This window comes from Anser cygnoides, chromosome 3 (genome assembly GCF_040182565.1).
Source record: "Anser cygnoides isolate HZ-2024a breed goose chromosome 3, Taihu_goose_T2T_genome, whole genome shotgun sequence".
NCBI classification, from domain to species: domain Eukaryota; kingdom Metazoa; phylum Chordata; class Aves; order Anseriformes; family Anatidae; genus Anser; species Anser cygnoides.
In genome coordinates, this window is record NC_089875.1 from 42,299,227 (window position 1) to 42,325,309 (window position 26,083).

Consider the following 26,083-nt stretch of genomic DNA (forward strand, 5'->3'; position numbering starts at 1 on the left):
AAGTTATTCACAACAGAGCTGGAATCAGTGGCAAATTCATGCTTTTCTGATGCGATAGAACATTCTTCCCAAGTGAAGCAGAAGTCTCTATAAAGCTAACAGTTCAGTCTAAACATTAGTCTCACTTGGATAAAAAATATTTTCCACAATTTGTATTCCCCTGAAAATATTCTCAGACACCGTACAGGATATTCACATTAGGATTAAGTGAAGATCCATCTGATCTTCACAATTGTAACTTGTATTTACAATGCAACACTTGTATACATGCATTCTGGTTGCAAGTATCTTTTGTTATTTAACATTGCAAATTTTGGTTTACTAGAGCATTGCTTAAAAACACACAAGCCACTCAGGTTAATCAAACTTAATTTAATATGGAATTTCAGGCAGAAACCTACAGTAGCCTGGCTGAATATGCACCATAACCTATGAGAGCTCCAGGGCTGAAGTAATGCCAATGATTGTGTAAAGATCACATGGATTCAGAACTTGTTTGTTCTAGTACATATGCTTTAACAAAGCCATCTGCAAGCAGTTACAATTAAAACCATATAGATAATAGGATATATCACAATACTCAGAGACCAAATTGGTTTCAACAATAATTTCTGTAATGTGGCAACACAAGTAGTTTTAAGTGAGGCTGATTATTACACCTTTCAGATAATCTAGTTATTTTCCCATTTTAAAAAGCTTCCATTCTCCCCCAGGAGACAAATTTATTAATTTTCTGTTTCTTTGAACATTTTGCTCAGCTGTTCAACTAGTGCTACAAGCTCAGGGTTTCCCCCTAGTGATTCAATTTGTTTATAGGCTTCAGATTCAAGCTCTTTTAATGTGTTCCGAGTATACTCAAATGAACCCACGTTTTCCAGGTAATGCACACAGTATTTTTTTATATCTATGTTTTCTGTCCTTTGGCGTAAAATGTTTTGCACCTGAGTACTTTCAGGTTTTGACCAAATCGCATGAATGGTTGGGAATGAGAACTTGCCCTCAGTTAAGTCTTCACAAAAACTCTTGTTTTCGCTATATTCTTTGGAGTGCAAGTTGGCATAGTCATCTCTTATTTGGAAGAAGAGACCAAGTGTGTTAAGAAGTGGTTTTAAGTCCTCTTTATAATTCGAGAAGAGCTGCATAAGGCCTACAGCCAATCCAAAGAGACCACCTGTCTTTTGTAGTACCATAGCTTTGTATTCAGCTTCTGTAGGACAGGTGTAAGTATCTCTCCAGTAAATATCCAAGCCTTGACCTTTATGGAGTTCCAGTAGCTGGCGGGTAAAAACTTTAACAGCATCTGGGTGATCAAGGGTTAAAACCTTCTCTAAGCCAAGGAAATACACATAATTAGCACAGTTGATTACTGATGGAATTCCATAGATACTGTGAGCCACTGGAAAGCCCCGTCGTAGCTTTGAGTTATCTTCAATATCATCCACAAGCAGGCTTGCATTGTGCAACATCTCTGTCACTTCAATGATAACCTATTACAAGAAGAGAAAATTATTATCTCCCGCTGCAATTTAACCTCCAGTTTTGTGAGATTTTATTTACAATAGGAAAAGTTTTAAAGCATGATATTGTCACCAAGGCTCCCCATTAGACCACTTGTTCTTACTGTTAGTTTTATGATTCACTTAGTCATCCAGTTTGCCATTTAGTCCTGGACCACTGAATCTGATCACAAAAGACACTATGTCAATTTACTCCACAAAGCCTTTCCACATGCCTACTCCTCTCCATTGTTGCTACAGTCCTAAAATAGGCCATTGTCTAGGAGCCACACAGTAACATATTAGAAACACAAATAAAGCAAAGAGAAGAAACATGATGTTGTGACAAGTCTAGGTTTACTAATTTGAAATATGCCAGAGACAGTGCTTAAGAATGTCAGGTGTCATCTATGAACACATCTGTCATGTGTACCTTGTTTTGAGAACTAGAGTTTTCATCTTTCTTTCCCCAAACTTTGTGTAGTTATCTTTAGTGCTGAGTTCCTAAAGGACATTGGCTGTTCTCCAAAACCTCATTTGGAAAATTCCTGGTAGAAAGGCAGTATCTAAAACTTTTGGGAAAGCTTCTTAAACATACTTGTTACACTTGACAGACCAAAATCATGCACCAGCTGAGGTACTCAATAAGCTATTCACAACACCAAGCGTGGGGCTGACTACATTCAACAAACAGTTCCAAAGCAGGACACTTCAACAAGAGCTTAAAGCCTGTGTATGGTTTTCATTGCAGAGCTCCTATGCGAGCAACAGGTATATTCAGCACCCGCTTAAATGGAAATCTGAACATGTAAAACTGCATATGGTATAAACTCACTGCAAAAAGCACATCTGATAAAGATATAATTTTGAAGCTACTGAGCCAGTCATACTTGCTAGCAACATGCACTCATCAAAACAACTGCTTCTAAAACCCATTAAGGCCATCATTTAAATAGTAGCAAATAGCTAGTATGTTTGTACATGGTGGGTGCTGTAGGAAGCATTAAGAGGGACTTTGCTGCTGCAAGCATTTCTTCAGCAGCAAGCCACCTAGTGCTCAGTGACCACTGTCCCCAAAGGTTAAAAACTGAAATCCTACGATCTAATTGTTTGTTTGTCCAAGATAACAACTGTAAAAACAAGCTACTTAAGTACTAATGACTCATCTAGGAGTTAGAAGTGAGGACTACTTTGACCTGTAAAGGTACATTGTTGCCCACTAACTTTAAAATCAGGAAGGACAGTAATCATAAAAAACAACTTTGCAATGCCTATTTTTCTGAATATTGGTTTAGTCCATTATGTCATTTTCAATACTATCATGAAAGTTTCCCAGTGAATTCATCGGATGAGCCTACTCTAGCACTTCTTGTTAGCATATTTCATACCACTTTCAGTTCTGTGAACTCTTAGAGCTTCTAGATGTTTAAGGTTGAATTGAAGTAACTTAAATAGTGCTTCATGACTGTTTGAATTATTTTGTGAACTTTCATAAGGAAAAGCAGTGTCAGAAATGCTTTAAGGTTGGAAGTGAGGCAGGAAGAAGTTTAGACAGCAGAAAAAGCTTATTTTCTAGAAGATATCAGGAAATGCCTGAGGAAATGAGTAAGACTGCTCTTCGTAATGAAAGCAGAAGACCAACACAGAGCACTATGCTTTTTTACAACCCAAGCCCATCTAATCTGTGACTGCTGCAATACCACTTTCAACACACAGATTTCTACCTTCTTACCTGCAATAGCTTTAAATTTTACTTGGCCCTGTGCCAGGCCATTTCAGTGCTGTCTTAGAAGAAAGTTGATCTGACAGATGCTGTATTCTCTAACTCAAAAAGCTGAAGTGTCTCAGTGCAGCGTAAGATGAGCACTACGGATGCAGTAGGTAGAAAAGAGACCATGTGGCTGAGAAAATAGTAAAATGACGGTAGCCAATAGTAAAGCTTAGAACCAAGGAACAGTAGCCTCAACTCTATTCATCTAGATAAACTACATGAAGATAAATAATATCAAAATTCAGATTTTTAATAGAATACAGGTAACTGGAATGGAGTCAGGCTGCAAGACAACTGGAAAGACTTAAGGTTACAAGAGATGTCAGAAAGATGACAGGCAATCGCCCAGACTTCAACAACCTTACATTATTAAAATGAGTACAATTATAGACAAAAGCCGTAACAATTTCAGCAAGATTCAAAGATGACAGGGTCTTGTTTTTGTCCTGAGGTGACTCAGAGAATTACAAACCACTTAAGTGGTAAAGACGACATTAAAACATCAGTTTTCTTCATAAAGATAACTAAAATAAGTGGTCTAAATTTTCAATAATGGTTACGTGACTATCTGTTTAGAAGTGGCAGGTAGAACTGGTTACTTCTGTTCACACTGTGGTACTGCAGCTTTAATTACCTGTAGTGCTAGAAAGACAATGGACTCCCATCATCACTGGTGCTCACCAAAGGGTAAGAGGCTATAACTGCAGACTGCAGTGCAAGAGATTCCAGTAGGCCATAATGGAAAACTTACCATGAAAGGGATTCAGCATTGGAAGAGGTGCCCTGAGAGGCTGCAGTCAGATTTTCAAGACTCAGCAAGGCTCTCAGAAGCCTGAAGCAGCTATGGAACAAGTCCTTCTTTGAGCAGGTTTGACCTAGATAACTACTAGAGACTCCTGCCAATTTGAATTTTGATCTATGATTTTAGACTAAACCCATGCATACAAGTACACAGGTTGCTATAATACATTTGTCTAACTGGAAACCAGAATAAATCTGGCTAAAGAGTTATATGGATATACTGGATTTATGTGACAAGGGCTTGGCAGCAGGAGGGCTGCAGGGGTGGCCTCTGAGAAGTGCCAAGGACCTGCCCCATGTTAGGTAACAGCCAGCTCCAGCTGGCTCCAAAACGGATTCAGCCACAGCTGAGCCAACAAATGATGCTGGTTGTGCCTCTGGCAGAACAGATTTAAGGGAAAAAACTGCTGTGCAACAGCAGCCAGGAGAGTGAGGAGTGAGAAAACAGAACCAGTCCTGCAGACCCCCAAGGTCACTGCAGTGGGAGGGCAGGAGGTGCTCCAGGCAGGCAGCAGCAGTTCCCCTGCGGCCTGTGGAGAGGCCCCTGGTGGAGCAGGCTGTCCCCCTGCAGCCCATGGGTCCCACAGGGAGCAGATCTCCACGCTGCAGCCCGTGGAGGAGCCCCCGGTGGAGCAGGTGGATGTGGCCTGGAGGAGGCTGCGGCCCATGGAGAGCCCCCGCAGGAGCAGGCCCCGGGCCGGAGCTGCAGCCCGTGGAGAGGAGCCCACGCAGGAGCAGGGGGTCTGGGGGGAGCTGCCGCCCGTGGGGGACCCATGCTGGAGCAGTTTGCTCCTGGGGGATGGATGGACCCCGTGGTACGGAGCCGTGTGGGTACAGTTCTTGAAGAGCTGCTGCCTGTGGGCAGCCCCCGCAGGCTCAGTTCAGGAAGGACGGCATCCCGTGGGAGGGACCCCATGTGGAACAGGAGCAGGGAGTGACCGTGGAGGAGCAGCAGATGATTAAGTGTTATGGACTGACCACAACCCCATTCCCCTGTGCCACTCAGGAGCAGGAGGTAGAAGATGGATGGGGGGAGAAGGTTATTTTAGTTTGCTTTTAGTTTCTCACTGCTCTGGTCTGTTAGTAATAGGCAATAAATTACGTTATTTTCCCTACATTGAGTCTGTTTTGCCTGTGAAGATAATTGGTGAGCGATCTCCCTGTCCTTATCTCAGCCCTGGAGCCCTTTTCCATTGCATTTCTTTTCCTCTTCCTTTTTGGGGGGGTGGGAGTGAGAGCACAGTTGCAGTAGAGGTTAGGTGTTCATCAGGGTGAATCCACCACAATGCACAAGGTTGAAAAAAATAAAATTACTAGGAGACTAATGCAGCCTGTTCCTTCACTGTTTAAATTACTTAAGCCATTTTGCTACTCAAGGACTATGAAAAGTATGACACAAGCTACCCTAAAGAGGGATCCTTCAAACACTAATGGCCTGCCTGACCATTAATGAAATTAGCTAGGGACCAGGTAAATGTCAAAAACAACAAAAACAACAAAAAAACTACCAACCACCATAATGGGTTACTTTAATTCCTTACATTACCTTGGATATAGAGTACCTTTCGCACCCTAAATAAGCAGTTTGGTTGAAACTATAGTCGAAGCAAAAGGGTAATTTCGCATTTTACAAGCCAGCGTTTAAACACACAGCTATGCATCTTGCACAGATCTGTTCAACAGGGGAAAAAAATGAATATTCCTGGTCAAATGTTTCCCAATAGAAAGTAAGGACTCTAGACTGTGTAAGAAGTCCACCTAAAAGTCCAGAACAAGTGGTTTATGAAGTTCACTTGACTGCTGGCTTTGATATTCTTGTGTCAAAATAGTAAGAGCTTATTCTCAATCACTATGTGTAGCTTACAAGGTAACTATCTAGGTTCTTTCATAAGTCATGGAAAACTCATTGTTAATAACCAAAGTGGGTAACAATAGCAGCTGCTCATCCACAATTCAAAAGGTTGAGTACACTTGAAAAGCAGTAACTGTTCTACACAAGACAAACTGCAGAAATTGTTTCCTCAGTATTCCACCACAGCCAAAGCTTTGCACTAGTTATTTTGCTGAAGCTGTACTTCATATTTGATAATTATGTAGCATAAATTATCAGAAGTCTTAAACACATTAAGAACAATGCTACTGATATTCTTGGAAGAAAGATAACAGCCCTTTAAAAATAATTAGCTAGTACCTGTATCTTATCTTCTGGAACGTTCAGCCAGTGATTAAAGGCCTGTGACAGTTTGGTTCTCACTTGCTTACCTACGGTTAGAAAAAAACAAAATCACATGAAGTTCATTATTAGACAACAATTTGTCTTAAGAACTGTAACTGATTTGAGAGCAGCAAGATGATAAGCATAACCACTTGAAAGGGTAAAATATATTACAGTAAGTTTGTAGCTTGTTTTCCTCACTGTATAAACATTAAAACTCAAGTTGCTGATTGTTGGAAACATTTCACAATAATATACATAAACGATACTATAAAGCACGTATTTACATGTTACTATTTAGCTTTGGCAGTTTAATCAGAAAGTGATCTTGAAAACAGTCTGTCAGTAACCTGTATAGATCAGCTTGCTATCTCTGAAAGCAAGTTCTAGTTTGCCAGGCATGTTGACTTTGTGTAGGATTAGAAAGTTTCAAAGAACTTTGGAAAAACTTTGATTCATTATTTGTTGAAGATGTGTATTTGCTGAATATTTATTTCCTCTCCATTGTCAAGTCTTTCTACTGTAGTACTCTTCATTTGCTACTGACTTTGTAAAGACAAAGTGACATGCGACATACTTATTAAATAACTCTAAACAATCTACTTCTGAACAGAATAGAACATTCCAAGATTTCAGATATTTATCTTATACTCTAGAAGTTCACCTATTCATAACGGGACATTCTGCTTTTGCTAACTCTAGTTTGGCAGAGAACCAGGCCGTCACCTTCTTCAGAAGAACGAAAGACAAGATTACAGGTACAAATTTGGTGTTAAAATAAGTGTTACTCTTCATTCCAGATACATTTTACCTGAAGGAGTTGATTTTAAAATAAGTTAGCCTATGTTAACAAGTTAATCTTGCCTATAAATTATTGATGCAAGCTTTCTTTAATAAATCGCTAAGGGTCGTATACAAATATTTATCCAGTGTGTCTATTGATCTTTATTGAACAATTTCATATTGATCAGTCATTCTCTACCCACACGGGCTGTGCAGCTTCAAACTTTAAGAAGCTCAGCTGAGCTTAAGATCTTCGAATAACAGCAAAATATGTTGACACAAAGAGCTTGCATACATAGCTTGTATCAACAAGGTTTCTGGAAGCAGTTTCCAGCAAACCTCAAAGCAGTGCAACCTAGATAGCGGGTTCCATATTACTCCAAGACCTACTGAGAGAGATAACCTAAGAATGATTCCGCAATATCAGCCCTCACATTAATGATGCCGTCCTGCCCGCAGCGCTGAAGAAGTTACAACATCTGAATCTTTCCCCAAGGCTTCTCTCTATTGCTGTGCGACCAGCACGCACAGAACAGAATAACTAACACAGATAGATTCACTTGCAATCATATACTGTAGAGAAATCAGACAGGATTTCTCCTCTCCTACTAATCAAGCCACCAAGATGTAAGCAACAGGTTTGTGGTTCGGATTCTGTAGTGGGGGGTGGTAACCATCCACATTTGTTGAAAGGGCTTCAATTTTTGCTCGGTTCTCAAAGACTTTTCACTATTTCCTAACAAAAACCAAAAGGTGATGGTGACAGAAGTGACTAATGAAAAAGCACTTCTTTCCCAAGAGCTTTGGCTTCTGGCTGTGCCCTATGGAAAGGGGCACTTTTACCTGGACATACACTGCCTTTGGCTCACATTCTCAATTTTTGTTTTCTCTATTCAGTTTCAAATACTAATAGCTTTTTGCAGGAGGGAGGGATTACTTTGTTTCTGAAATAGCACAACAGATATCTTAACTTTCTCATGCCAGGCTTATTCTCTATCAGGACAATAAGTATCTAGTTCAGTTTTTTTTTTTTTTAAACTGTATTTAAATCAATAATTCACTGACTTAAGTTCACCATTTTAACATGGGTAACCAGAGCTCAAGTTTGAATGCAAAATTAGAGTAGCACCCAAGAGTTTTAAAATATCTTACATTAGCTAAGCACCATCACTAGTTCAAGTCAGATCTGCTTCTGACAGCAATAGCTCCTGCAGATGTCAAGGATTTGAAATACTACCAACATTCAGACTTTGTTCCTCTTCTTTCCTTCCCACCCACCATGTGGGTAGATTAGATTTTGGCCAAATCTGTTCCCGGTCTTACTGCATATTCATGACCACCAAGTACTGCACAAAGCAGGGTCAAGACTCCCTGCATCAAAGGCTCAACTTTTTTTTAAATAATAATTGCATGAGTTAACTGAGGAGGAAATAATCACTCAAGTATTCAGTGTAACTGTTACAGACATCTGCCAAATTGTACAACTTGCCAGGTACGTGTAAACAAGTATTTTAGTATGTCCATAAAGAAAACTAGTCAGAGATAATATCACATTAAGAAAGCATACCTCATCTACAGCTGTTTGCTCACTTCTGGATTAAGAAAAAAAGTAGCTTTTGAATCAATATAAGCATTAGGCAAGCTAATTCTGTTTTTCTAAATACATTTCCTAGAAAATACACCTACGGAGTGCTAGATATTCAGTAACAAGTTTTATTTCATCATGAGGTACATAACTACTAGCATGTAATCTAAATGGACTGTTAATATATACACAGTGGATTTAGCCATTTAGCTCCTCAGTATAGACTGCATTTGAGTTGTTAGACTTGTCTACCATGTACTAGTGAGGCTGTCTAGACACTGACTATTAAAGGAAAAGAACACTATCCGTATAGTGAAGCATTAATCTTTCCTTTTACAGGTGCAGATTTGCTTTTGTGAGCCCCATTATTGCTTCATAAATGCTATTGTATCTTGTTCTGAAGTCAACCCTACCAGGTCTATTTGATGTTAAAGCAATTTTCCGTATGCATGTTTTATGCCTACAGTCACGCTATGATGACTAGAGACCAAACCCCTTCAACACTTCAGACAGGAAGGCTCCATTCTTGGCCTCCAGCCCTCCCTTCAGACTAGATGGCCTATAGATAAAGGCCATCTTAAAAAAACTGAGAGTAAAACTTAACACCACCAAAATTACTCACTTTTTCCACTGCTATGTGTCACTACCCTCTTGACTAGTCTAAGCAGACTCTTGTACAACTGAAGACTACCCAGATCCAACTTCCAAAGTTCTTCTGCCTTCTGTACCCAGCCATAATTATAGACAGTACTGCAACAACTTTTTAACAAATTTATGCTAAATGCACTGTTTGATCTGCTGAAGATCCCAATACTGCCCTAATCAAGCAAAAACTACGCAAAACTTATTTTCTCCTTAGTAACGCAGGGTGGAAAATAAGGTAAGAAAAATATTTCAAACATAATAGATCCACTCTGACAAAAACTCTTTATAAGAATGTAAAATAGTTATCCTAGAAACAAAGATTCAGTTAAATTAGAGAGGTCACACTGAGGACAATCCCTCCCACCTATTTAATCAGATAAGAGACACTTCTCTAAAATCAAACCGACTACACGTGTTTATATCTATATGATTGTTCTCCTGACAGAGTACAAACCCAAAGCTCATAGACCTCCTGCTCTGGACAGGCTGCTGATCAGTATTTCTTTACACATGCTGCATTAAAGTGACCTCAAACTATGCCCTTAAGGCAGCACCCCACTTAGAGTGAGGGTATGTGAAATGGATCGAACAGCATGGGGAAGAGCAGAGGGACTATTAACCTAACCCTCATTAGAGCCTCACTAAGCTAATTCAACTCATTACCCCAGCAGAAAGCTGACTGCTTTTTGCTAGGCTAGCTTTCTGCCAGCTTTATGTACTGAGTCAGCTTATAAAGCAGGTCTGCCAGAGTCAGTAGAGGCTAAGCAGCAAATGCTGAGAGCTGGGGGAAAGGGGGCATCACCCTTACGGATGAAGCAAGCTATTATAGTACCTCAGCTACATTGTGCACTGCCATGTTTAGCTCTGTCCTCTGATGGGTTAGGGCTAAAGGGGTCCCTGAGCAGGCCTCCCCACACAGCTACAAGAACACTACAGCCAGCACACGTGAACTGCAGGCACGCAGGCAAAAAGAGCAGGCCCATCCCATTAAACCTGGGCAGCCACTTGGGACAGATTACGGCCACTGTAGGACTGTCTAGCTCAAACTCCCACCCTGTTCAAAATAGGGTTAACTAGTCCAGGGCTGTGATTCTGCTTTTTGCATTGTTTCCGCCTCTCAGGATCCTGAATTCCACCATCCCGTGGTCACAGACACAGCTGCCCCCAGCCTTCACATCCCAACCAATTCTTTGTTTTCAAAGCGTGAAGTCCAGCAAAACGCCTTCCCTCATCAACTCATCGGTCCTTGATGCATTCCAGAAACCTCTGGGATTGCCTGTGCCCTGCTGCATTGCTTCTTCTACTACCTATTGAGGTAGAAGTCTCTCATGAGGACAAGGGCCTGTGAATGAGGCTTCTTTCAGTTGTCTGGAGGCTTCATTTACTTCTTCCTGATCAGATGGCCTATAACATAGGCCCACCGTAGTGTCACCCATATCGATCTGCCCTCTGATCTTGAGCCTGTTGGGTGTTTATGGGTTAATCTAATCCAAGGCAGAACTCTGTGCAATTCAGCTGTTCTTTCACATAAAAAGGCAATTCCCATTCTTTGCCATCCCAGCCTTTCTAGACAGTCCATATCCATCTGCAGGTCTCTGGCTATTCCACATTCAATATACCAATGAAATCACAGCCCTGCAGCTGCATGCAGACACCTAACTTCTCCTATTTATTCCTCATGCATTTGTGTACAGGCACTTGAGAGTCACCCAGTACTACAGATACCCTAGAAAAAAAGTGAGAGCTTCCTGCATCACATTACCCTGTTATCACTTCCTTATTTGAACGCATACATCTGGGGTGGACTCCCATCAGCTTTGTTCTGTTAATTACAAGGTCTCTTGTCCACATCAGATTATACCCTTTGCTTGCCAGTTCATCATTTCCTTACTTTATTTTGGGTAGTCTTATTCTTCCGTTATCACTTCTGATTTAAATATCTTCTCATCAGGTCAGTCAGCCAGTGCCAACTTAGGTTGGTGGATCCCACCTCCTCCTTGTAGTCCTTGATGCACAAAAGGAGTCCCATGATCATAAAACCCAAATCCCTGCTGTTAATATCAGCTGTGCAACTAACTGGTTGTTAACAGAAAGGAGCTGCTTATTCTTCTTGAATAGGGGAGGAGGAGAGAAGAGCTCAAGGATCAAGGAGAAAAAACACTTGGTCTCCTGTGCCCATCCCTCACTCCAAAAGCCATGTAGTATGTTTGATAAGCTCCAGGTATCCCCCACCTATATCCGCTAGTGCTGAAGTGGAAGAGGTGCAGGGTTCAGTAGCCTGAGGATGAAACACCCCTTGCTAGTCTCTCCAGAACATCCCTGACCCAACCTGTCCAGAAGCAGCAAGCCTCCTGAAGATAACAGCTAGACAGTGGCCTCTGTCCCCTGCAGGCGGCAGCCTCCCCACTACTAGCACTTGCTGTCAGTCTGAAGCTGTGCCATACACAGTTCTAGCCATTTGTTTTCTTCCGGTGCACTAAACTTACCTGACAATTCTTCATAATGAACAGGAATCTCTCCTGGTGCCAGAAGCCATGAGCTCCCAGCTTTCACCATTGTGAAAGTCTCCATTTTCCAACCTGATAGGCACTCTTCTTGCCCCTCCTTCAATGTATTCAGGGTCTTGAACCTGAACGGGCCTCCAAAACATTCTGTCAATCTCCTAGTTATTTCTGATACTGTGCAGCCTGCTGAACCTCTACTACTGCTCCTTTGCTTAGTGTTTTCCACCATTATACATATCTTTTGGGGGCTGGAACTTCCTTTTTCTTTCTTTTACTTTCTCCTGGCCCAGTGGGATTCCTAGGCATCTCCACAGTCATCTCTGCAGTACAAGACCTGGAGAGATGCCACCTCCCTCAGGAACACAGCTCGATTGAGGTCCCTGATGTGTAAGGTGCATTTGCTCCAGTGGTAGAGATCATGCCCTGTGGCATATCACCACCATTTGTAAGTGCACGTACCAGGTTCTCAGTTTCTGGTCTCCTTCTACATGAACTGCTGTGCAGACAGCTATGTCTGTTGGGTGCCTGCTAGCTGTATTCTCTTTTAGAGGATATCAGAAGAGTGAGGAAAAACTTAGATGCTATTAAAAAAATATGTTTTGGTAAGTTTGACAGGCTACTGTCAAAGTAAAGCATCACCTTAGTTTTGCTACTGATGCTTCAAAACTCCTTCACCAAGCTGGTTAAGTTCAACAACTGAGCAGAAAAAGGTGAAAAAAGACCGAAAGCCAGTCTTGATTGTTTAACAAGCTAAGCAAGACCAGGAAAGACTGAAGCGAGGACAACAGCAATGCACATGAAAGGGAAGATACAGAGTTGTGAGTAGGATCAGAATCTATCCTTTTCAATAGCAAGCCCATATACTCCTTAGGGCTGCAAAAACAGTTACTGCTGTTAATTCAGCTACTCAGAGATGAAAGATTCTTCCTCATCTGCGTGAATTTAAGATAAACCACATTATTGGCATTTGTGAAATTTATTTCTGCTTATTGCACTTTGTTTACCCAAGTAAAGGGCAGAATACTAGACTCAGCAGAGCACTGGTATAAACCAGTATGGCAATTTTATGTTCACCTACTGAAATGTTTTACAAGAAAAGTTACTGTTTCAAGATGTATGCTCTCCCAGGCACTAAATTCTGTTAATTAACGCTTATTCCATCATTAGCATACTAATCGTTAAAATAGCAACACAGAAAAAAAAGACTTAAGCCCAGTAGTTTTTCTAGCCTAGTGTCATAAACTCAAGCTTGTCTGTTTCTTTGACTTCTAAGTATCACCTCAGTTACCATTAAAGTCCTATTTCATTAATGGCAAGCAAAATAATCAAGTTTCTCTTGTTTTGAGAGATTAACCCTTAACATCACTATAGAAGTGTGCATTCTTACAACACAGGCAACATTAGCAGACACTTTTAAAACCATCTCAATACAGTTACACAATTCTTCTTTATGTAAGAGTTTCAATATGCATCTAACTGCATTCAAGTTTTAACAGGTTATTAAACCACTTGGAGACTGTTTTTCAACTGGTCCTACAAGATAAGCAACTGGATATTGAAGGGCCATAATTGTACATATCTGACCGAACTGCGCTTTCTCCAGAAGCCTCTCAGAGCTCCAGGTGATCCAAGAGAGAAACAGCTCTTTGGCCTCACCCTTGTGCCACTCCTCAGACTGGACAAAAGATAACTATTCTGCCTGTCAAGTTTTCCAGCAGGTTAGGCGATTGATACTACCTAATCATCTGGTTAGTGAGCTGAGAACTGGCATGAGTTAAGATGCAGGAGAATACTGCCAGAAGGAAGATGGAATTAAACCACCTCTTTCAGCAAAAGCTTGTTAGATTAGCTCAGGCATCTCATCTGGGCTCCACCCTAATTATGAACTGCTAGCATATGTCTCATTTTTCCCTTCACCAAGCATCGGTGCTTATACCGATGCCAAGGCTCACACAAGTAGCTGGCTCCTACTGATCTGTGTTTGGCATAGCTGACTTCGGGCAAAGCCAACATTTCAGAAAACAGTAAGCATCCAGCTATATGATTATGAACACTTACCGCTTCCACCGTTACTCCATAACAGCTTTCCAAAGGCACACAACTTTTACCTGTCCACCTTAGGAGAATTCTTCCATTACAAATCACGACACCATTCCTACACGGTGTATCTTGTCTCTCACCTTCCCCAAAGCATAAATTAACAAGAGATCGATATGTTTCAGTGGACAACCAGATTTATAATACTTTAGCAGGACAGGACAGAGTGCTTGCACTGCTCATCAATATAACTTTATAAGCCATCGGAATACAGGGTTGAACACACAATGAAGTACAGGAATTTAGCCACAGGAATGAAGGTGGGAAGGTTAAACCAGATGCATCATTTAAAGTGAAAGCTAATTGAAGAGCTATTAGTCAAGCACTTATGCCTACAGAAGATTGTTTTCTTTGTCTTGGCACTTTATCTCATGTATATTTGCTACTAGGTAACTGAGCTTTTTTCTCCCAGCAGCTACAATTTCTTAAAAAGAATAAAAAGCAGCTAAAACAGAGGGGTTATGATATATCGTGTTTATGTCAGATAAACAAACCAAACAAAAACCCTCCTTTAAGGTGGTGTTGGAGAAGTTTCTTCAGGACCAGCTCTTAGAAAGCTCTCTGGAATATCATAGATTGATTCTCAAATAAGTCTTCTAGCAAAATCACCACCTGGTTTCACATAAAATGGAAAATACTGTGAGGAAACAGGAAAACTTTCTGGCATTATAAAAAGAAGTGTTACTGCCAAATTCTTTCCTTCTCTACTTTTTCAACTCAAACAGTACTAGCTGCCAAGACCATGCAATCATTAATGTAGACAAGATGCTCCTGATATTTGTAAAGATGAATAATGAACGTCAATACACATGGGCTAAAGACCCACCCTGCTGATAATACAGGTCTTGTTGCAGATGTACAAAGCCAGTTAGTACTGTACCTGTGATTAGTTATGCTGTTTGTCTAGATAGGTCTCCTATCCCCAGTCAGATATCATTTTGGTCAGAGTTACTTTCCTTAAATATTTATTAAATTCCGTATATTTGTTAGTTCCCCCAGTATTTGATACAAGTTGAACAGAGGCTTCTAGTTGGCATGCCCATACATTAATTCTCTATCAAACTGCATTCTGCTAATATCGCTGCTATTCAAGAAGAGAAACTTTATCTCAATGTGTTGCTACTGACCTAACACTACACAAGGACTGGCAGACCCTCTGGCAAGTGAAGCAATCCAGGGACAGCCAAAATTGACCAAAATCAAGCCTGGCTCTACACATACCAGGGTGAAGAAACAACATAAAAGCAGCTATTTAAAACATATACACACAATCCATCAAGTCTAGTACAGCAAGCAGATAAACTTTGGGCTGGCAATGTTTCATTCTTCAAAAACAGAATCAAGTCTTCGGTGCTTGCCCTTATCAGTTTCAGTAAGTAGCAAGTCAGCAACTCTGAATGGAAGACAGAGCAAATGCAAGATGACTATCTGTGCTGCAACAGACAGGCTCAGGTGCTACTGCACCAGTTTCACTAAAATGATAGTTTTACAAGAGAAATAAAAACAAAACTAACACTTTTCAGTATTTTTAATTACTCTCAAGTCCACAAATCAAGAATGGATAAACTTCTTGGTGTATGTTTCCTAGGAAAAAAAAATGATGTTAGAAAAACAGTTTTGATTTTTAAAAGAGTAAAAGCAAACTTACCTGGTAATTGAAGTAAATACTGGTATGGCTCTAGGATTCTTTTAGATGTTTCATCCATCCTATCCATGTCTTTATTTGATAAGAGGTAGTTCACTGTTAAAGAAAGGATTGTGAACACTATTTAAAAGAAAAAATGTTGAATTAACAAAATAAAGGAGCATACAAATATAAAAAGTTAATGACCTCTAGGCTAGGTGCATGTACTACAGTTTTGAACATGATGGTGACTACTACCTTTACTATACAAAAAGTTTCCCGGATGGCATTTAGACAAGAAGCAAGCATGTTTTAAATACAGGTTTCTTTAATTATTCATGAATAGCTTAAGCCAACTCCTAGCCTTTTAGCTTACTTTGACTTTTGTATATATTAGAGGGCTCAGACGATAGAGAAATATTTCAGACATCAGCATTCACAACAATGGAGCTCCACTATAAGGCTTTAGAGAAGACAGTCAGTATATACAAAACCTCATACAATACGATCGAACCTCCCTAAGCAGTTTCCCCGCACTAAAGTGCAGATGCCTAAGAGCAGAAACTACACCTTACTCCAAGGCAACCTAAACAAGCTGAACACTAGCTTGAGCTTTTTGACAGAATGCTTCATCATGATGGATGTTTTGGAACAGGAATGCACTGCTTACCTACCACTCTTTAAGCATACAGACATCTGCACACGCTTTCCTATGTACTACATACGTCATACTCTCATAGTAAATCTTTTAAGATCCACTCCCTTCATAGCTCAACAATTATCTATTGATTGTTTTCTAGTTCACATCCATATGGTCATCCATATTTGCATTTTTTTTTTCCAGACTGTTTCCTATAATGGATTCTCTCTCCTTTCACCTCTAGCCTTCCTTGCTGCACTGCAGATACAGCAGCTCAAAACAATTCTTCTAATGTCATTTTAAGACAGGAACTGCAGCAGTAGCGTAACGCCTCATGCTACTTCGGCATCATTTCTCAGCTGTTTAGCTAGCATCCAGGAAAGAAAGCATTTTTCCCCCCTCTTGGAGCAATTAAGTAGTTTTATAAGTTACCGATAAAAATAATTATTTTAAAGTGACTTTAGAAGTACAGACAGGTGCATTCTTAATGTTGGTACATTAAAAGGAGTGGTTGACATGAGTGAAATACAGTATATTCCACTCCTCCTGAGTCCAGCAATAGGTTTCCCATCAACAACTCAAAGGATCAGTATTACAGTCATCGCTTCCCCTTAAGCTACTTAGACCAGCTGGTATTCCTCAACGCTCTGGGGTTTTCCCTTCCGGTGGCAGCTCCATCAGTTCTTGCCTATGGGTCCCACTCCCACCCTCTGGACCCACAAATATTTGTAGCAGTACAAACTTGGGAACTAATCTGCATCAGTAACTGCTTGCGAAGCTTAGGTTGGGATCAATCCCTTTATTTGGTTCGCTGCATATGTTAACCCAATTTATCAACACTTCAGGGGCAAGAAATGCTATTTAAGCAAACAGAGTTGCTACTGAAATGCTTCTAAGACCACACCTTTCTGGAAAGCTTTGCATAGTTTTTTAGCAGTAACACCACAGTAAGAATTACAGCCTTTCCATCCTACCCTGTGGTGTACCACCACAATGGGTTGTCAAGCCACACTAATCTAAGCCGGGCTTATCTGACACCCTCAGCTCCCTGTTGTTCTCACCTTATTGGTATAGCTTCAGAGATAGGAACTGCTTTCAAGCTAGGACTGCCACTGAGAACTCCAGCTGTAAAACTGTACCCCTGCACATCAAGGATAAGTCTCAAAGGACTTCAGTGAGGAAGTGAAATTAAAAAAGCTCATCACAGCCCATCCTCAGATGTTTTAAGGAGAAAGAGATGCTCAGAGTTGGACATACAGAGACACTATCAAGTTAGCCACCCTCCCATGACGATTATTCATCAAGAAGCCACACGGATGGTTTAGATGTTGGGAGATGTTGGGGTTGGAATTCCTTCTCTGTGAGTTTCTCACTGACACTGTTCCTACAAGCGTTGGGCAGTTAGCACACATTGTAGCAGCACAAAACAAAGAATGTGAAGATTACTCACCCGCCAGTGCCTTGACAAACTTCTTAGAAGTAAATGTTAGAGTTCTTCCTCTCCCCTCAGGGAACGAGGAGGTTTCTTCCCTGTCTGTAGGCCACTAACACAGTACTCAAAAATCCCCATCCAAACTGAAAATTGGCTAGTATTACACAGCAAACTAAATCTACCTTTCAGGCAGTACTAATAGGAATCCTCCAAAACGCTGTTTATCAAAAAAAAAAAATTAATCAGGCACTTTTCCCACAAGTGCCAAGACTTTTTTATTATTAAAGCAGAAAAGCATTACAGCTTACAGTTGAGCTTCATTTTTGTTTTTAAATAAAGCAAAAGAGGTCTAATGGACAGTGGTGGCAGCTTCACTGAAATCACTTCAGTTAAGCTTTCCTGGGCTGTTATGCTACCTGCAAATGACTTGACTAACCTCTGCTAAGAGAAAAAATGTGATCCCTCATAAGATACCTACACGTCTTATACACCCACCAAAACAAGAATGGCGAGCAGAACTGCCCCAAAACTTATAGAAGAAAGGGACACTCGATAAAGATATCTAAATGAAGGCACCTATAAAGGCCTATATGCCGGAATACCATCAAGCATGAGACTGTACAAAGAACAGAAATATTAGTGAAGTCATCACATTTAACGCTCAATGGAAAGTGCTTGGTATGAAGGGTTTCCTGCCCAAATAACCAACCAATTTACTACAGAAGTTTAGCTGTTGAGGAAAGTTTCCTCAAGGCACTTACAGACAAGATGTTAGTCAACCCCTTCTAGTAAAAAGAGAAATCGCAAGACAACAAACATTAAGTGAAAGGGAATGTGAGGCCTTTTGTTAGTGAAAGCGGCAGGAACGACTGCATGTGTGTTTATTCAGAAGATTAAAGCAGCTCAGGCCATTTCGCTTCGTTCGGTTTCCTTTCAGACCAGCACACACACTTCCTGCATCTCAACTCACGCAAGGCTCGCGTCTCTTTTGGTTATTTCTCAGCAGCCCCATACAAGCACACAGAAGAGCTGCTTGGGGCATGTGCCCCGCAACCACAACAGCCAGCCCACGGCGCTGCAACAAGCCTTATCTCTGGTGATCTCCTTGGGAACACAAAGAAGATGGGGGCATTGTCTTCCAGAAGAGGAAACTACTCTAAGACAATGCCTGGAGCTGTGGCCTGTGCGAGGAGCTAAGCAATATTAACTCCAGGCTATGTGCCAAGAAGCATCCTCACTTTGGGGCTTCGTAAAACAGCGTTTCACCCCATCCCTCCCACTCTACAGAAGTCCCCCAGTTTGGGGAGGGAGGGATGGAGATGACAGGGGCTCTCCAGGACAACACGCGCCTAACAAGCTGCCTTAAACAGCAGCAGCCCCAGCGGCAGCACACCTGCCCAGAAGGCGAGCACAGCCCCGAGGGGCAGAGACCCGCAGCGGGCAGCCCCCAGAGGAGCCCTGCCCCAGCACTCAGCGCACGCAGCCCCCAGCCCGAGGGGAGCAGAGCCCGGGAGGGGTCCGCAGGGCGAGCTGCGCCCCAGCGGGCGCACCCAGACCCCTTACGGGACGCGTACGGGCTCAAGGACCACCAGGGCTCCCAGCCCCGGCACTCACCTAACCGGCGGAGCCCTCCGGGGCCGGCACGGGGCTGGGGGCGAGGCTCGGAGCCCGCCCGTGCCCGGCTCCCCAGCGCCATTTTAGGGCGAGGGGACCCCCCCCGGGACCCCCTCCCGAGCCGGCGCCGCCAGCCCCGGCTCCCCCCTTTCGGGAACGACCCCAGCTCCCGCCGCTCACCTCACGCCGCCGCCAGCCCGAACAGCCCCGCCCCGCCCCGCCCGGGTCCCGGCGGGAGGCAGGCGGCGATGGAGGAGCACCGCCCCCTTCCGCCCCGCCGGGCGCCACCTTCCCCTCTTGGGGGAAAATGCGCCACCGGAGCCGCACCGCGCACGCGCCGGCCCAGCCCCCTCCTGCCATTAGCATTCGGCTGGGGCCCCGGCCCCGCGCGGCGGCCGCGCGCGGTGCACCCTGGGATGTGTAGTTCGCGCCGAGCGGCCGCTCGCTGGGGGAAGCGGGGCGGGCGGCGGGGGAGGACTGCGTTACCCGTGAGCCTCCTCGGCGCCGAGTCTCAGTTTCCATAGAAGTGGAGAAAAATGACGTCAGTATTTCCGACGCGGCGGCCAATGGGGCCGGAGGGAGGGCGGGCCGTGCGGGCCGGGGCCCAATGGAGGTAGGCGGGGAGAGGGGCGTGGCCCGTCCCGTCCGGCCGTCAGTCAGTCAGTCGGGCGGTCGGTGCGGGAGGGGGAGGGGGAGCGAGAGGCTCGGAGCCCAGCGCTCAGCGCCGCCGGCTCCGCGTCCGCGCCCGGGTGCGGGCGGCACGGGTCGGCCCCGCCGCGCGAGCCCAGCCGTTGGCGGAGCGGGGGCCGAGGCCGCCCGAGGGGGAGCCGCGAGCACCACCAGCAGCAGCAGCAGCGGGAGGAGGAGGAGGAGGAGGCGGCGGCTTCGCCCCGTTCCCTTCCCTCCCCCCCGCCGCGGGTCGGGGGAGTCGCGGGCGGGCGCCGCGGAACAAAGGTACCGGCGGCCGGGCGGGGAGCGAGCCCCGGGCCCCGCGGCGGCGGCGGGCGGAGGGCGGCGGGGGGGGGGGCCGGGCGTGCAGGCGGGGGGGCGGCGGGCGGTTGTTTTTCTCTGCTCGCAGCGCGGCTGCGGCGGGACTCGCCGAGCCTCGGCGCCCGGCGGCGGGGCGAGGGCGATCGGGAGCCGCCTGCCCCCCTCCGCCGGCGGGCACCGAGCCCCCCCCCCTGCCGAGCAGGTCGGGCCCCTCTCCCTCCCCCCCCCCCGTTCCCTTCTTTTCTTCTTCTTCCTTTTCTTCCCCTCCGCCGCGTCCCTCCCCCCGCCCGGCCCCCAGCCGCGGAGTTGCGGCTGTTGCTGCTGAAAACTCCGGCCGCGGAGTCAGCGCTTTGCTTTTATTTGGGGGGGGGGGGGGGGGGGGGGGGGGGGCACGAAGGGGAGGGGGGAGGAGCCGCCGCGATCCGGAGCCGCCGCGATCCGGAGCCGCAGCCCCTTACAAAAGCGGTGCCCCCCCCCCGATTCCCCCCCCCCCCCCCCGGGGTCCTCCCCCCCCAGCCTGCTGCCCGCACTCTTCCTCGTACAATGGAGGCAGGGCCTCCCCTCCCCCCTCCTCCCCCCCCCCCGCCGCCAAGTGCGGGGGGTCCCGGCGCTGAGAGGAACGTGCCCCCCCCCCCCCCCCCCCCCCTTCTCCTTTCGGCGGCCGGTGAGGGGGCTGCAGCCCCCCGGGGGGGGCGGCCCCGAGGCCGTGTGTGCCCCCGCAGCCGAAGCGCCGTGCGGCGGGAGGCCGGCGGCGGGTTGTTGTTGTGGCAAGTTTCTCCTCCTCTGACAGAAATGGCGTCAGCGGCGGCGGCGGGCGGCGAGGCAGCGGCCGGGGAGGGGCGCGGGGGGGGAGCGGGGCAGCGGCGGAACGGGGGCAGGGGGGGCTCGGGGAGCGGCCCCCCCCCCTCCTTTACCCCCCCCCCCGGGCCCGGAGCCCCCCTCTCCGCTCGCCGCCGCCGGCCCCGCCTCCCCTCCCCCGCCCGGTGCCTCAGCGCTTTGTTTTAAATTCCAGGTCCGGCCTCGGCCGCTCAGCCCCCGCCGAGGCTTTTACCGCAGCCTGAGCTCATCATGAAGGTAAAGCGCTCGTACGCGGGGACGGGGGGTGGGGGGGGGGAGGAAATGTCCGTGAGGGAATGTCCGGCGGTCGGTCGGTCTGTCTGTCTGTCCGGTCGGTCGGTCGGTCGGTCAGTCCGTCCCGGGGTGCTCCCCCCCGGTGGGGGAGGACATGGCTGCCTGGCGTGGGGGAGCGGGGCCGCTCGGCAAAGTCGCCGGAGTTTGGCTCCCGTAATCCGGAGGCGATCGGGGAGGATCGCCCGGGAGAGCGGCTCCGCAGCGGAGCGATGGCTGGAAGGCGCAGGAAGGCTTTCCGACCCGCTCGGGCTTTCCTCCCGGTGCCGCGCAGCATTCGCGTGCATCGTCGCAGCTCGTTTTTTTCCCCCCGAGCCTTTCTCGTCTCTTTCTTTTTCATGCGTCGGGCAAGCGTTACAGGAAACAAAGCGTGTCAGCGGAATAGCGTGATTTGCTCTGTGCGGAAAGGATCTGCGTACCCCAAAATAGTTAGGAACAGCTGGCTTCGCTAGCCTTTTTGTCGTTTTGCTGAGGATGGCTCACCTGAGCTGCTGTCTGTGTTGCTGTAGCCCCCCCCCCCAGGATCTGTAATTCAGCTCTTGGTCTTGCTGGGCTGCGGTAAACCTTGCTTCAAAATACCACAAATACTATCAAAAATAATTCTTAAAACCTGTGGAACATCATCTCATCGGTATTTTTTAATAAAGAAGAGCAGTCTGTATATGGGTTCTTGCACTGTTAGAGTTATGCTACTGTCTGTCAGTGAGTCTTATGTAAAATATGTACTAAAAGCTGCATTTTACAGCTGGAAATGGTAAATGGTACGGATCGTTTTAATTTCTAGATGGATCTGAGCTGCTGAGCAGCAAGCTAAGTCTTTCTATAGAGCTGTTAAAGGTTCAGCATGTGTGTTGTTTTTTTCTTCCCCTTTGGTGACTTAATGACACTATCTTTTAAAAAAATCAAGTTTTAATTGCACTTTATGCTTTTTCTTAAGTAATCATTAAGATCTAAAATACTGCATCATGTCTCTTCCTCATTAAAAGTAAACTATATGAATTTACAACAACAGGCTGTCGATGTAGTGTGATACGGAGCTTTCCAAATGTGGCTCATTGCCTGCTGGGGTTGTAGGAGATGGAAGCAAGAGAAATAGGAGGCAGTATAGAGAGCTAGAGAGCTTTTTTTTTTTTTTTTTAACCTCAGAAGGAAAAACACTTATTTAAATGACAGCTAAATTTACATACATTTCTAATATTCTTTTTTCCGTGTAAACAGATCGTACAGTTACCATAGAGATTAGGCTCAGATACTCCGGTTATAGAGCCATATAAGTGTGGCTAGATGGATGGGAGGATGAGGAGGTCGGATCGTAAGTGGGAATACAAAGTGTTCTGTGAGATAATGATAATGCCCCACTTCAGGCTGAATTGAACGTGTAACAAATGCTCAAATTTTAAGTAACATGCAGAAACCTGTTAATAGAGTCATATTTAAGGGGAAAAAAAAGGCCCCAGTGTACTTATCCTTCTGTAAGACTTCTGCTGTTGCTGGTTGCTGCATTTTTATTTATTTTTAAAATCTGGACAATTTCTGCCAGGGTGTTCAAATGCTGATTTTAAGTCCGTGATTTTTGTAATTTGTGTGTAGCATTACATTTATATATGCTTGAGATAGCTCCAAGTACTTTATTTACTGTGCCTTGTACTGTTAACTGGGGTTAATCTGTAATTCATTACATGGAAACTGTATTTACATGTTACAATGAAACTTTTAATGGAATCATAGCCCAAGAGAAATTTCTAAGATTCAACCGTCTTTCCAATACCATTTTTTAAGATTTTGGGCATAATGCAGTTCAGCATGACTTTCTGCCTGGCTTAAATTTGCAATTAATTTGCTAAGCCTGCAAGGATACAAGTTAGTCCAATAAGAAGCAGCAAGGGAGAAGGCTTAGGAAAATTACTGGCTTTCTGTTGGTATTGCACAAAGTAACATTGACTGTATTGGATCGAGATACTGTTTAAATATGGCTGTGTTTTTGTGTGCCTTTTTTTTTTTTTTTAAGTTATTGGAAGAGTATTCCTCAAGGACACTTCAGCACACAGAGAATTTAATGCTTTAAGGCCCGGTCTTAGTTTGAGTCTGGTGGCTGCAGACTGCACAACTGAGGCCCCGGTTTCAGTTGGTGCCTTGGTCGTTTTTTCGGGTGCGGAGGGTGGTGTGTCCCAGTGCACGAAGCGTTAGAACTGGGCTCCTTCTCTTTGTCTCTGTGGGTGAACTTGAACACCTCACGTAGCTTTACTGACTCATTTTTTCAATCTGTGTACTATAGATAGAATGTTTATCATGCTTTGTAAAACACAGCGAGGTATATTTAGGAAGAGTGCCAAGTCGTACTGATGGAAAGCTGTAAGTCAGTCGTCATCTTGCCTTTCGGAACCCTCTGAGACAGCAGAGGGGCGCTGCCTGCTAAGCCATTGCCACCTCCAAAGCTGCCGGCATAATTGTTCTCCCCACAGTAAGCCAACTTAATTCAAGTTGATAAAGTCCCTTGTATAAATTAGTAACTTTAGCCTGTTACGTAGGCCTTCTATGGGCTGCAAAGACCATTTGGAGACAGTCTTAAAATATATTGAAGTATATCTTACAAGGAGTAAACAAATCTTGGGAAAATCATGCATGTTGTTGTGATGGTCTACTAAATCTGTCTTTTTCTTGTATTGAAGTACCTCTGATAGTCATTAATACACTTGTGTAGATAACAGCTAGGACGACTCGTATGGTGGAGTGATTTTTTTTTTTTCTTATTGAACTTGGGTACTTTCTGCATAATGTCTTTTTGCGTTCCATGTGCTTTGGAAGCTTGCAGAATCGTTTTGATTATTTAAAAACTAATTGCGTGCCATCAAATTAGTACCTACTAAGTAGATTGCAAAGTGCATATAAAAACATTATTACGGTTTGTTTTTATTTTTTTTTTCCTGAAGTCAGGAAATAAATTCCAGGAAAGCAGAGTCTTTGCTGTTAAAGAAAGAAACACATACAAACTCAGTTTTGATCATGATTTGTACTAAACACTAAATGCTCATGAGATTTTTAAACATCTACTATAGAATTTGCTTGAAATTTAAATATGTGAATGAAGGTAGTATACCCACTGTAGTTAAAAAGTTCACTGCTGACTGGCAATAAAAATAGCAAACGTCACAGAAGCTAGAGCAATACACTGTAAATAAAGTGGTCTGGAATGATGGTTTAAATGTTTTTAAGTTATTTGTGTGTTAATGTTTTTCAGTCTTCGAAGTATGAAATATTAGTGATGGTAGGTATTTCTGTTTGGTAGCTCTAGGTGTTTCTGAGTGCGTTTGTCACACTGACGAAGGAAGCTCTGTGTACAGTTCGTTGTGTGTTTTCTTGTTTGTTTTTAATTCATTACGAATTTACATTTTGGTTTCAGTAGTATTCCTAGTGACCTCTCCATCTCTACATGGAGACAATTGCTGCACACTGATGCTGTAACCACTTTCACTTAAAGCCAGTCAGTCTGCTGCTCTTGTTCTCTGCCAGTGTGGCAGAGGACAAAAGCAAAGTATCTAGTATGTTTTTCAGTCTTTAATTTCCAACTTCGAGTGCGAGTCAGCTGAAAGTCCTGTTGCTCTTATGCAGGCTGGCAACTAATCATGGAAGGTGGTGACCTTTCACTTTCTAGTTAACTATTTGAATTTCCTCAGAAAAGGGCACTTACAGAGGAGGAGTAAGTACCATTAGAGTAGTTCTTGTGTTGGAGGTAGGAAAACAGGTAAGTCTGAGGAGGTGTTTTTCCCCTGTCATTTGTTTTTGCACGATGAAAAATGATCTTAAATTCTGTCCTGATGTTCCAGTTTGAACAAGTGATCAGAGGCAGTTATTGACTTCCTCATGCTTGCATAATTATGTAGAAAGGAAAGCAAACACCACTTGCACCAAGCAATTACAAGTCATGTTGGAATAATCTAAGCTATTTTGAAATGGGATATTTGCACTTTTGAAATGCTAATCTTAGTATATTTTACAGCGGCTGAACAACATGGAAGTCTGGAATTCAAATCTGCATGTTTAGTATGTGTCTGTTTGGTAGTTGCGTGTGTTGATAAGGACTCCAAAGTTAATTAGACTACTTGGTGGGAAAGAAGGCCGTTAGACTGAGAAGACCAAAGTCGTAATAAATTATAGCAACAGGAAAAGTTGATTTGCTTGTATTATTGTCTTCCAAGTTGGTGAAGGGTTTTTGGATCAACAGTCTCATAGCAGCGTAACTACTGCATCAGGATGCTGTCTAAGAAAAATGTTAGCAGACAGAATAATGAATATGCAGATCTTCGCTAGACATTTCAGGACGCTTATTCAGTGTTGTATACATCTAGTGCAGAAGTACGCTGTGATAGATACACTTGGTATGTATTTTTAAAGAAATTCTGCATTCTAGTTGAGAGGTCTTTCAAAACAAAGTGCAATCTTTTTGATGTATGAAGCCTTACAAGCACTGTCAAATACAAATACTTGGTCTGAGTGTTTCACTGGTCATGTAAACTGAAAAAGGGATGAATTCCAGAAAGGTGGACATGATTCATACCACTGCTGCAAACTGGTTGCAATCTTTTGTTCAAATCCTACAGATACACACTTTTTTTTTTTCTTAGAAGTGAATGGTTTTATAATAGGCTGAAAAATAAAAAATATGGAGCGTTTGAGATCTCATTTGGAAAAGGTAACGTAGATTTTATGGGAAGATGCGGAGTCTAAATTTCCTCGGCACCCTAATGTGATACATCCAAA

At 44.1% G+C, this 26,083-nt stretch overlaps 2 protein-coding genes and 1 long non-coding RNA gene across 6 annotated transcripts in view; 1 reads left to right on the forward strand and 2 right to left on the reverse strand.

Annotated features, from left to right (window-relative positions):
* Positions 1-352: 352 nt before the first annotated feature.
* Positions 353-19,565, reverse strand: GGPS1 (geranylgeranyl diphosphate synthase 1). 4 transcript variants are annotated; one of them, XM_048047922.2, is made up of 4 exons: positions 19,388-19,565; positions 15,546-15,638; positions 6,260-6,330; positions 353-1,487 (listed from the first exon to the last, which is right to left on the reverse strand). In XM_048047922.2, exons 2-4 carry the CDS (start codon positions 15,610-15,612, stop codon positions 726-728), a joined length of 900 nt encoding a protein of 299 aa, XP_047903879.1. In that variant the 5' UTR covers positions 15,613-15,638; positions 19,388-19,565; the 3' UTR covers positions 353-725. The 4 variants fall into 4 exon arrangements, with proteins under 4 accessions (XP_047903879.1, XP_047903878.1, XP_047903880.1 ...); XM_048047921.2 differs by lacking the exon at positions 19,388-19,565 and adding an exon at positions 19,208-19,341; XM_048047923.2 differs by lacking the exon at positions 19,388-19,565 and adding an exon at positions 17,612-19,124.
* Positions 6,337-15,536, reverse strand: LOC136790394 (uncharacterized). Its single transcript, XR_010830278.1, has 3 exons — positions 15,412-15,536; positions 15,167-15,290; positions 6,337-14,509 (listed from the first exon to the last, which is right to left on the reverse strand). It is a non-coding gene; the product is annotated as an uncharacterized lncRNA (long non-coding RNA).
* Positions 19,566-19,839: 274 nt separating the features above from the next.
* The window catches only part of ARID4B (AT-rich interaction domain 4B), an 87,889-nt gene continuing 81,645 nt past the window's right edge, over positions 19,840-26,083 (forward strand). The window contains exons 1-2 of the mRNA XM_066994026.1: positions 19,840-20,161; positions 21,210-21,271. Of these exons, the coding sequence (XP_066850127.1) occupies positions 21,266-21,271 (6 nt within the window). The 5' untranslated portion in view covers positions 19,840-20,161; positions 21,210-21,265. The remainder of the gene's footprint in view (positions 20,162-21,209; positions 21,272-26,083) is intronic.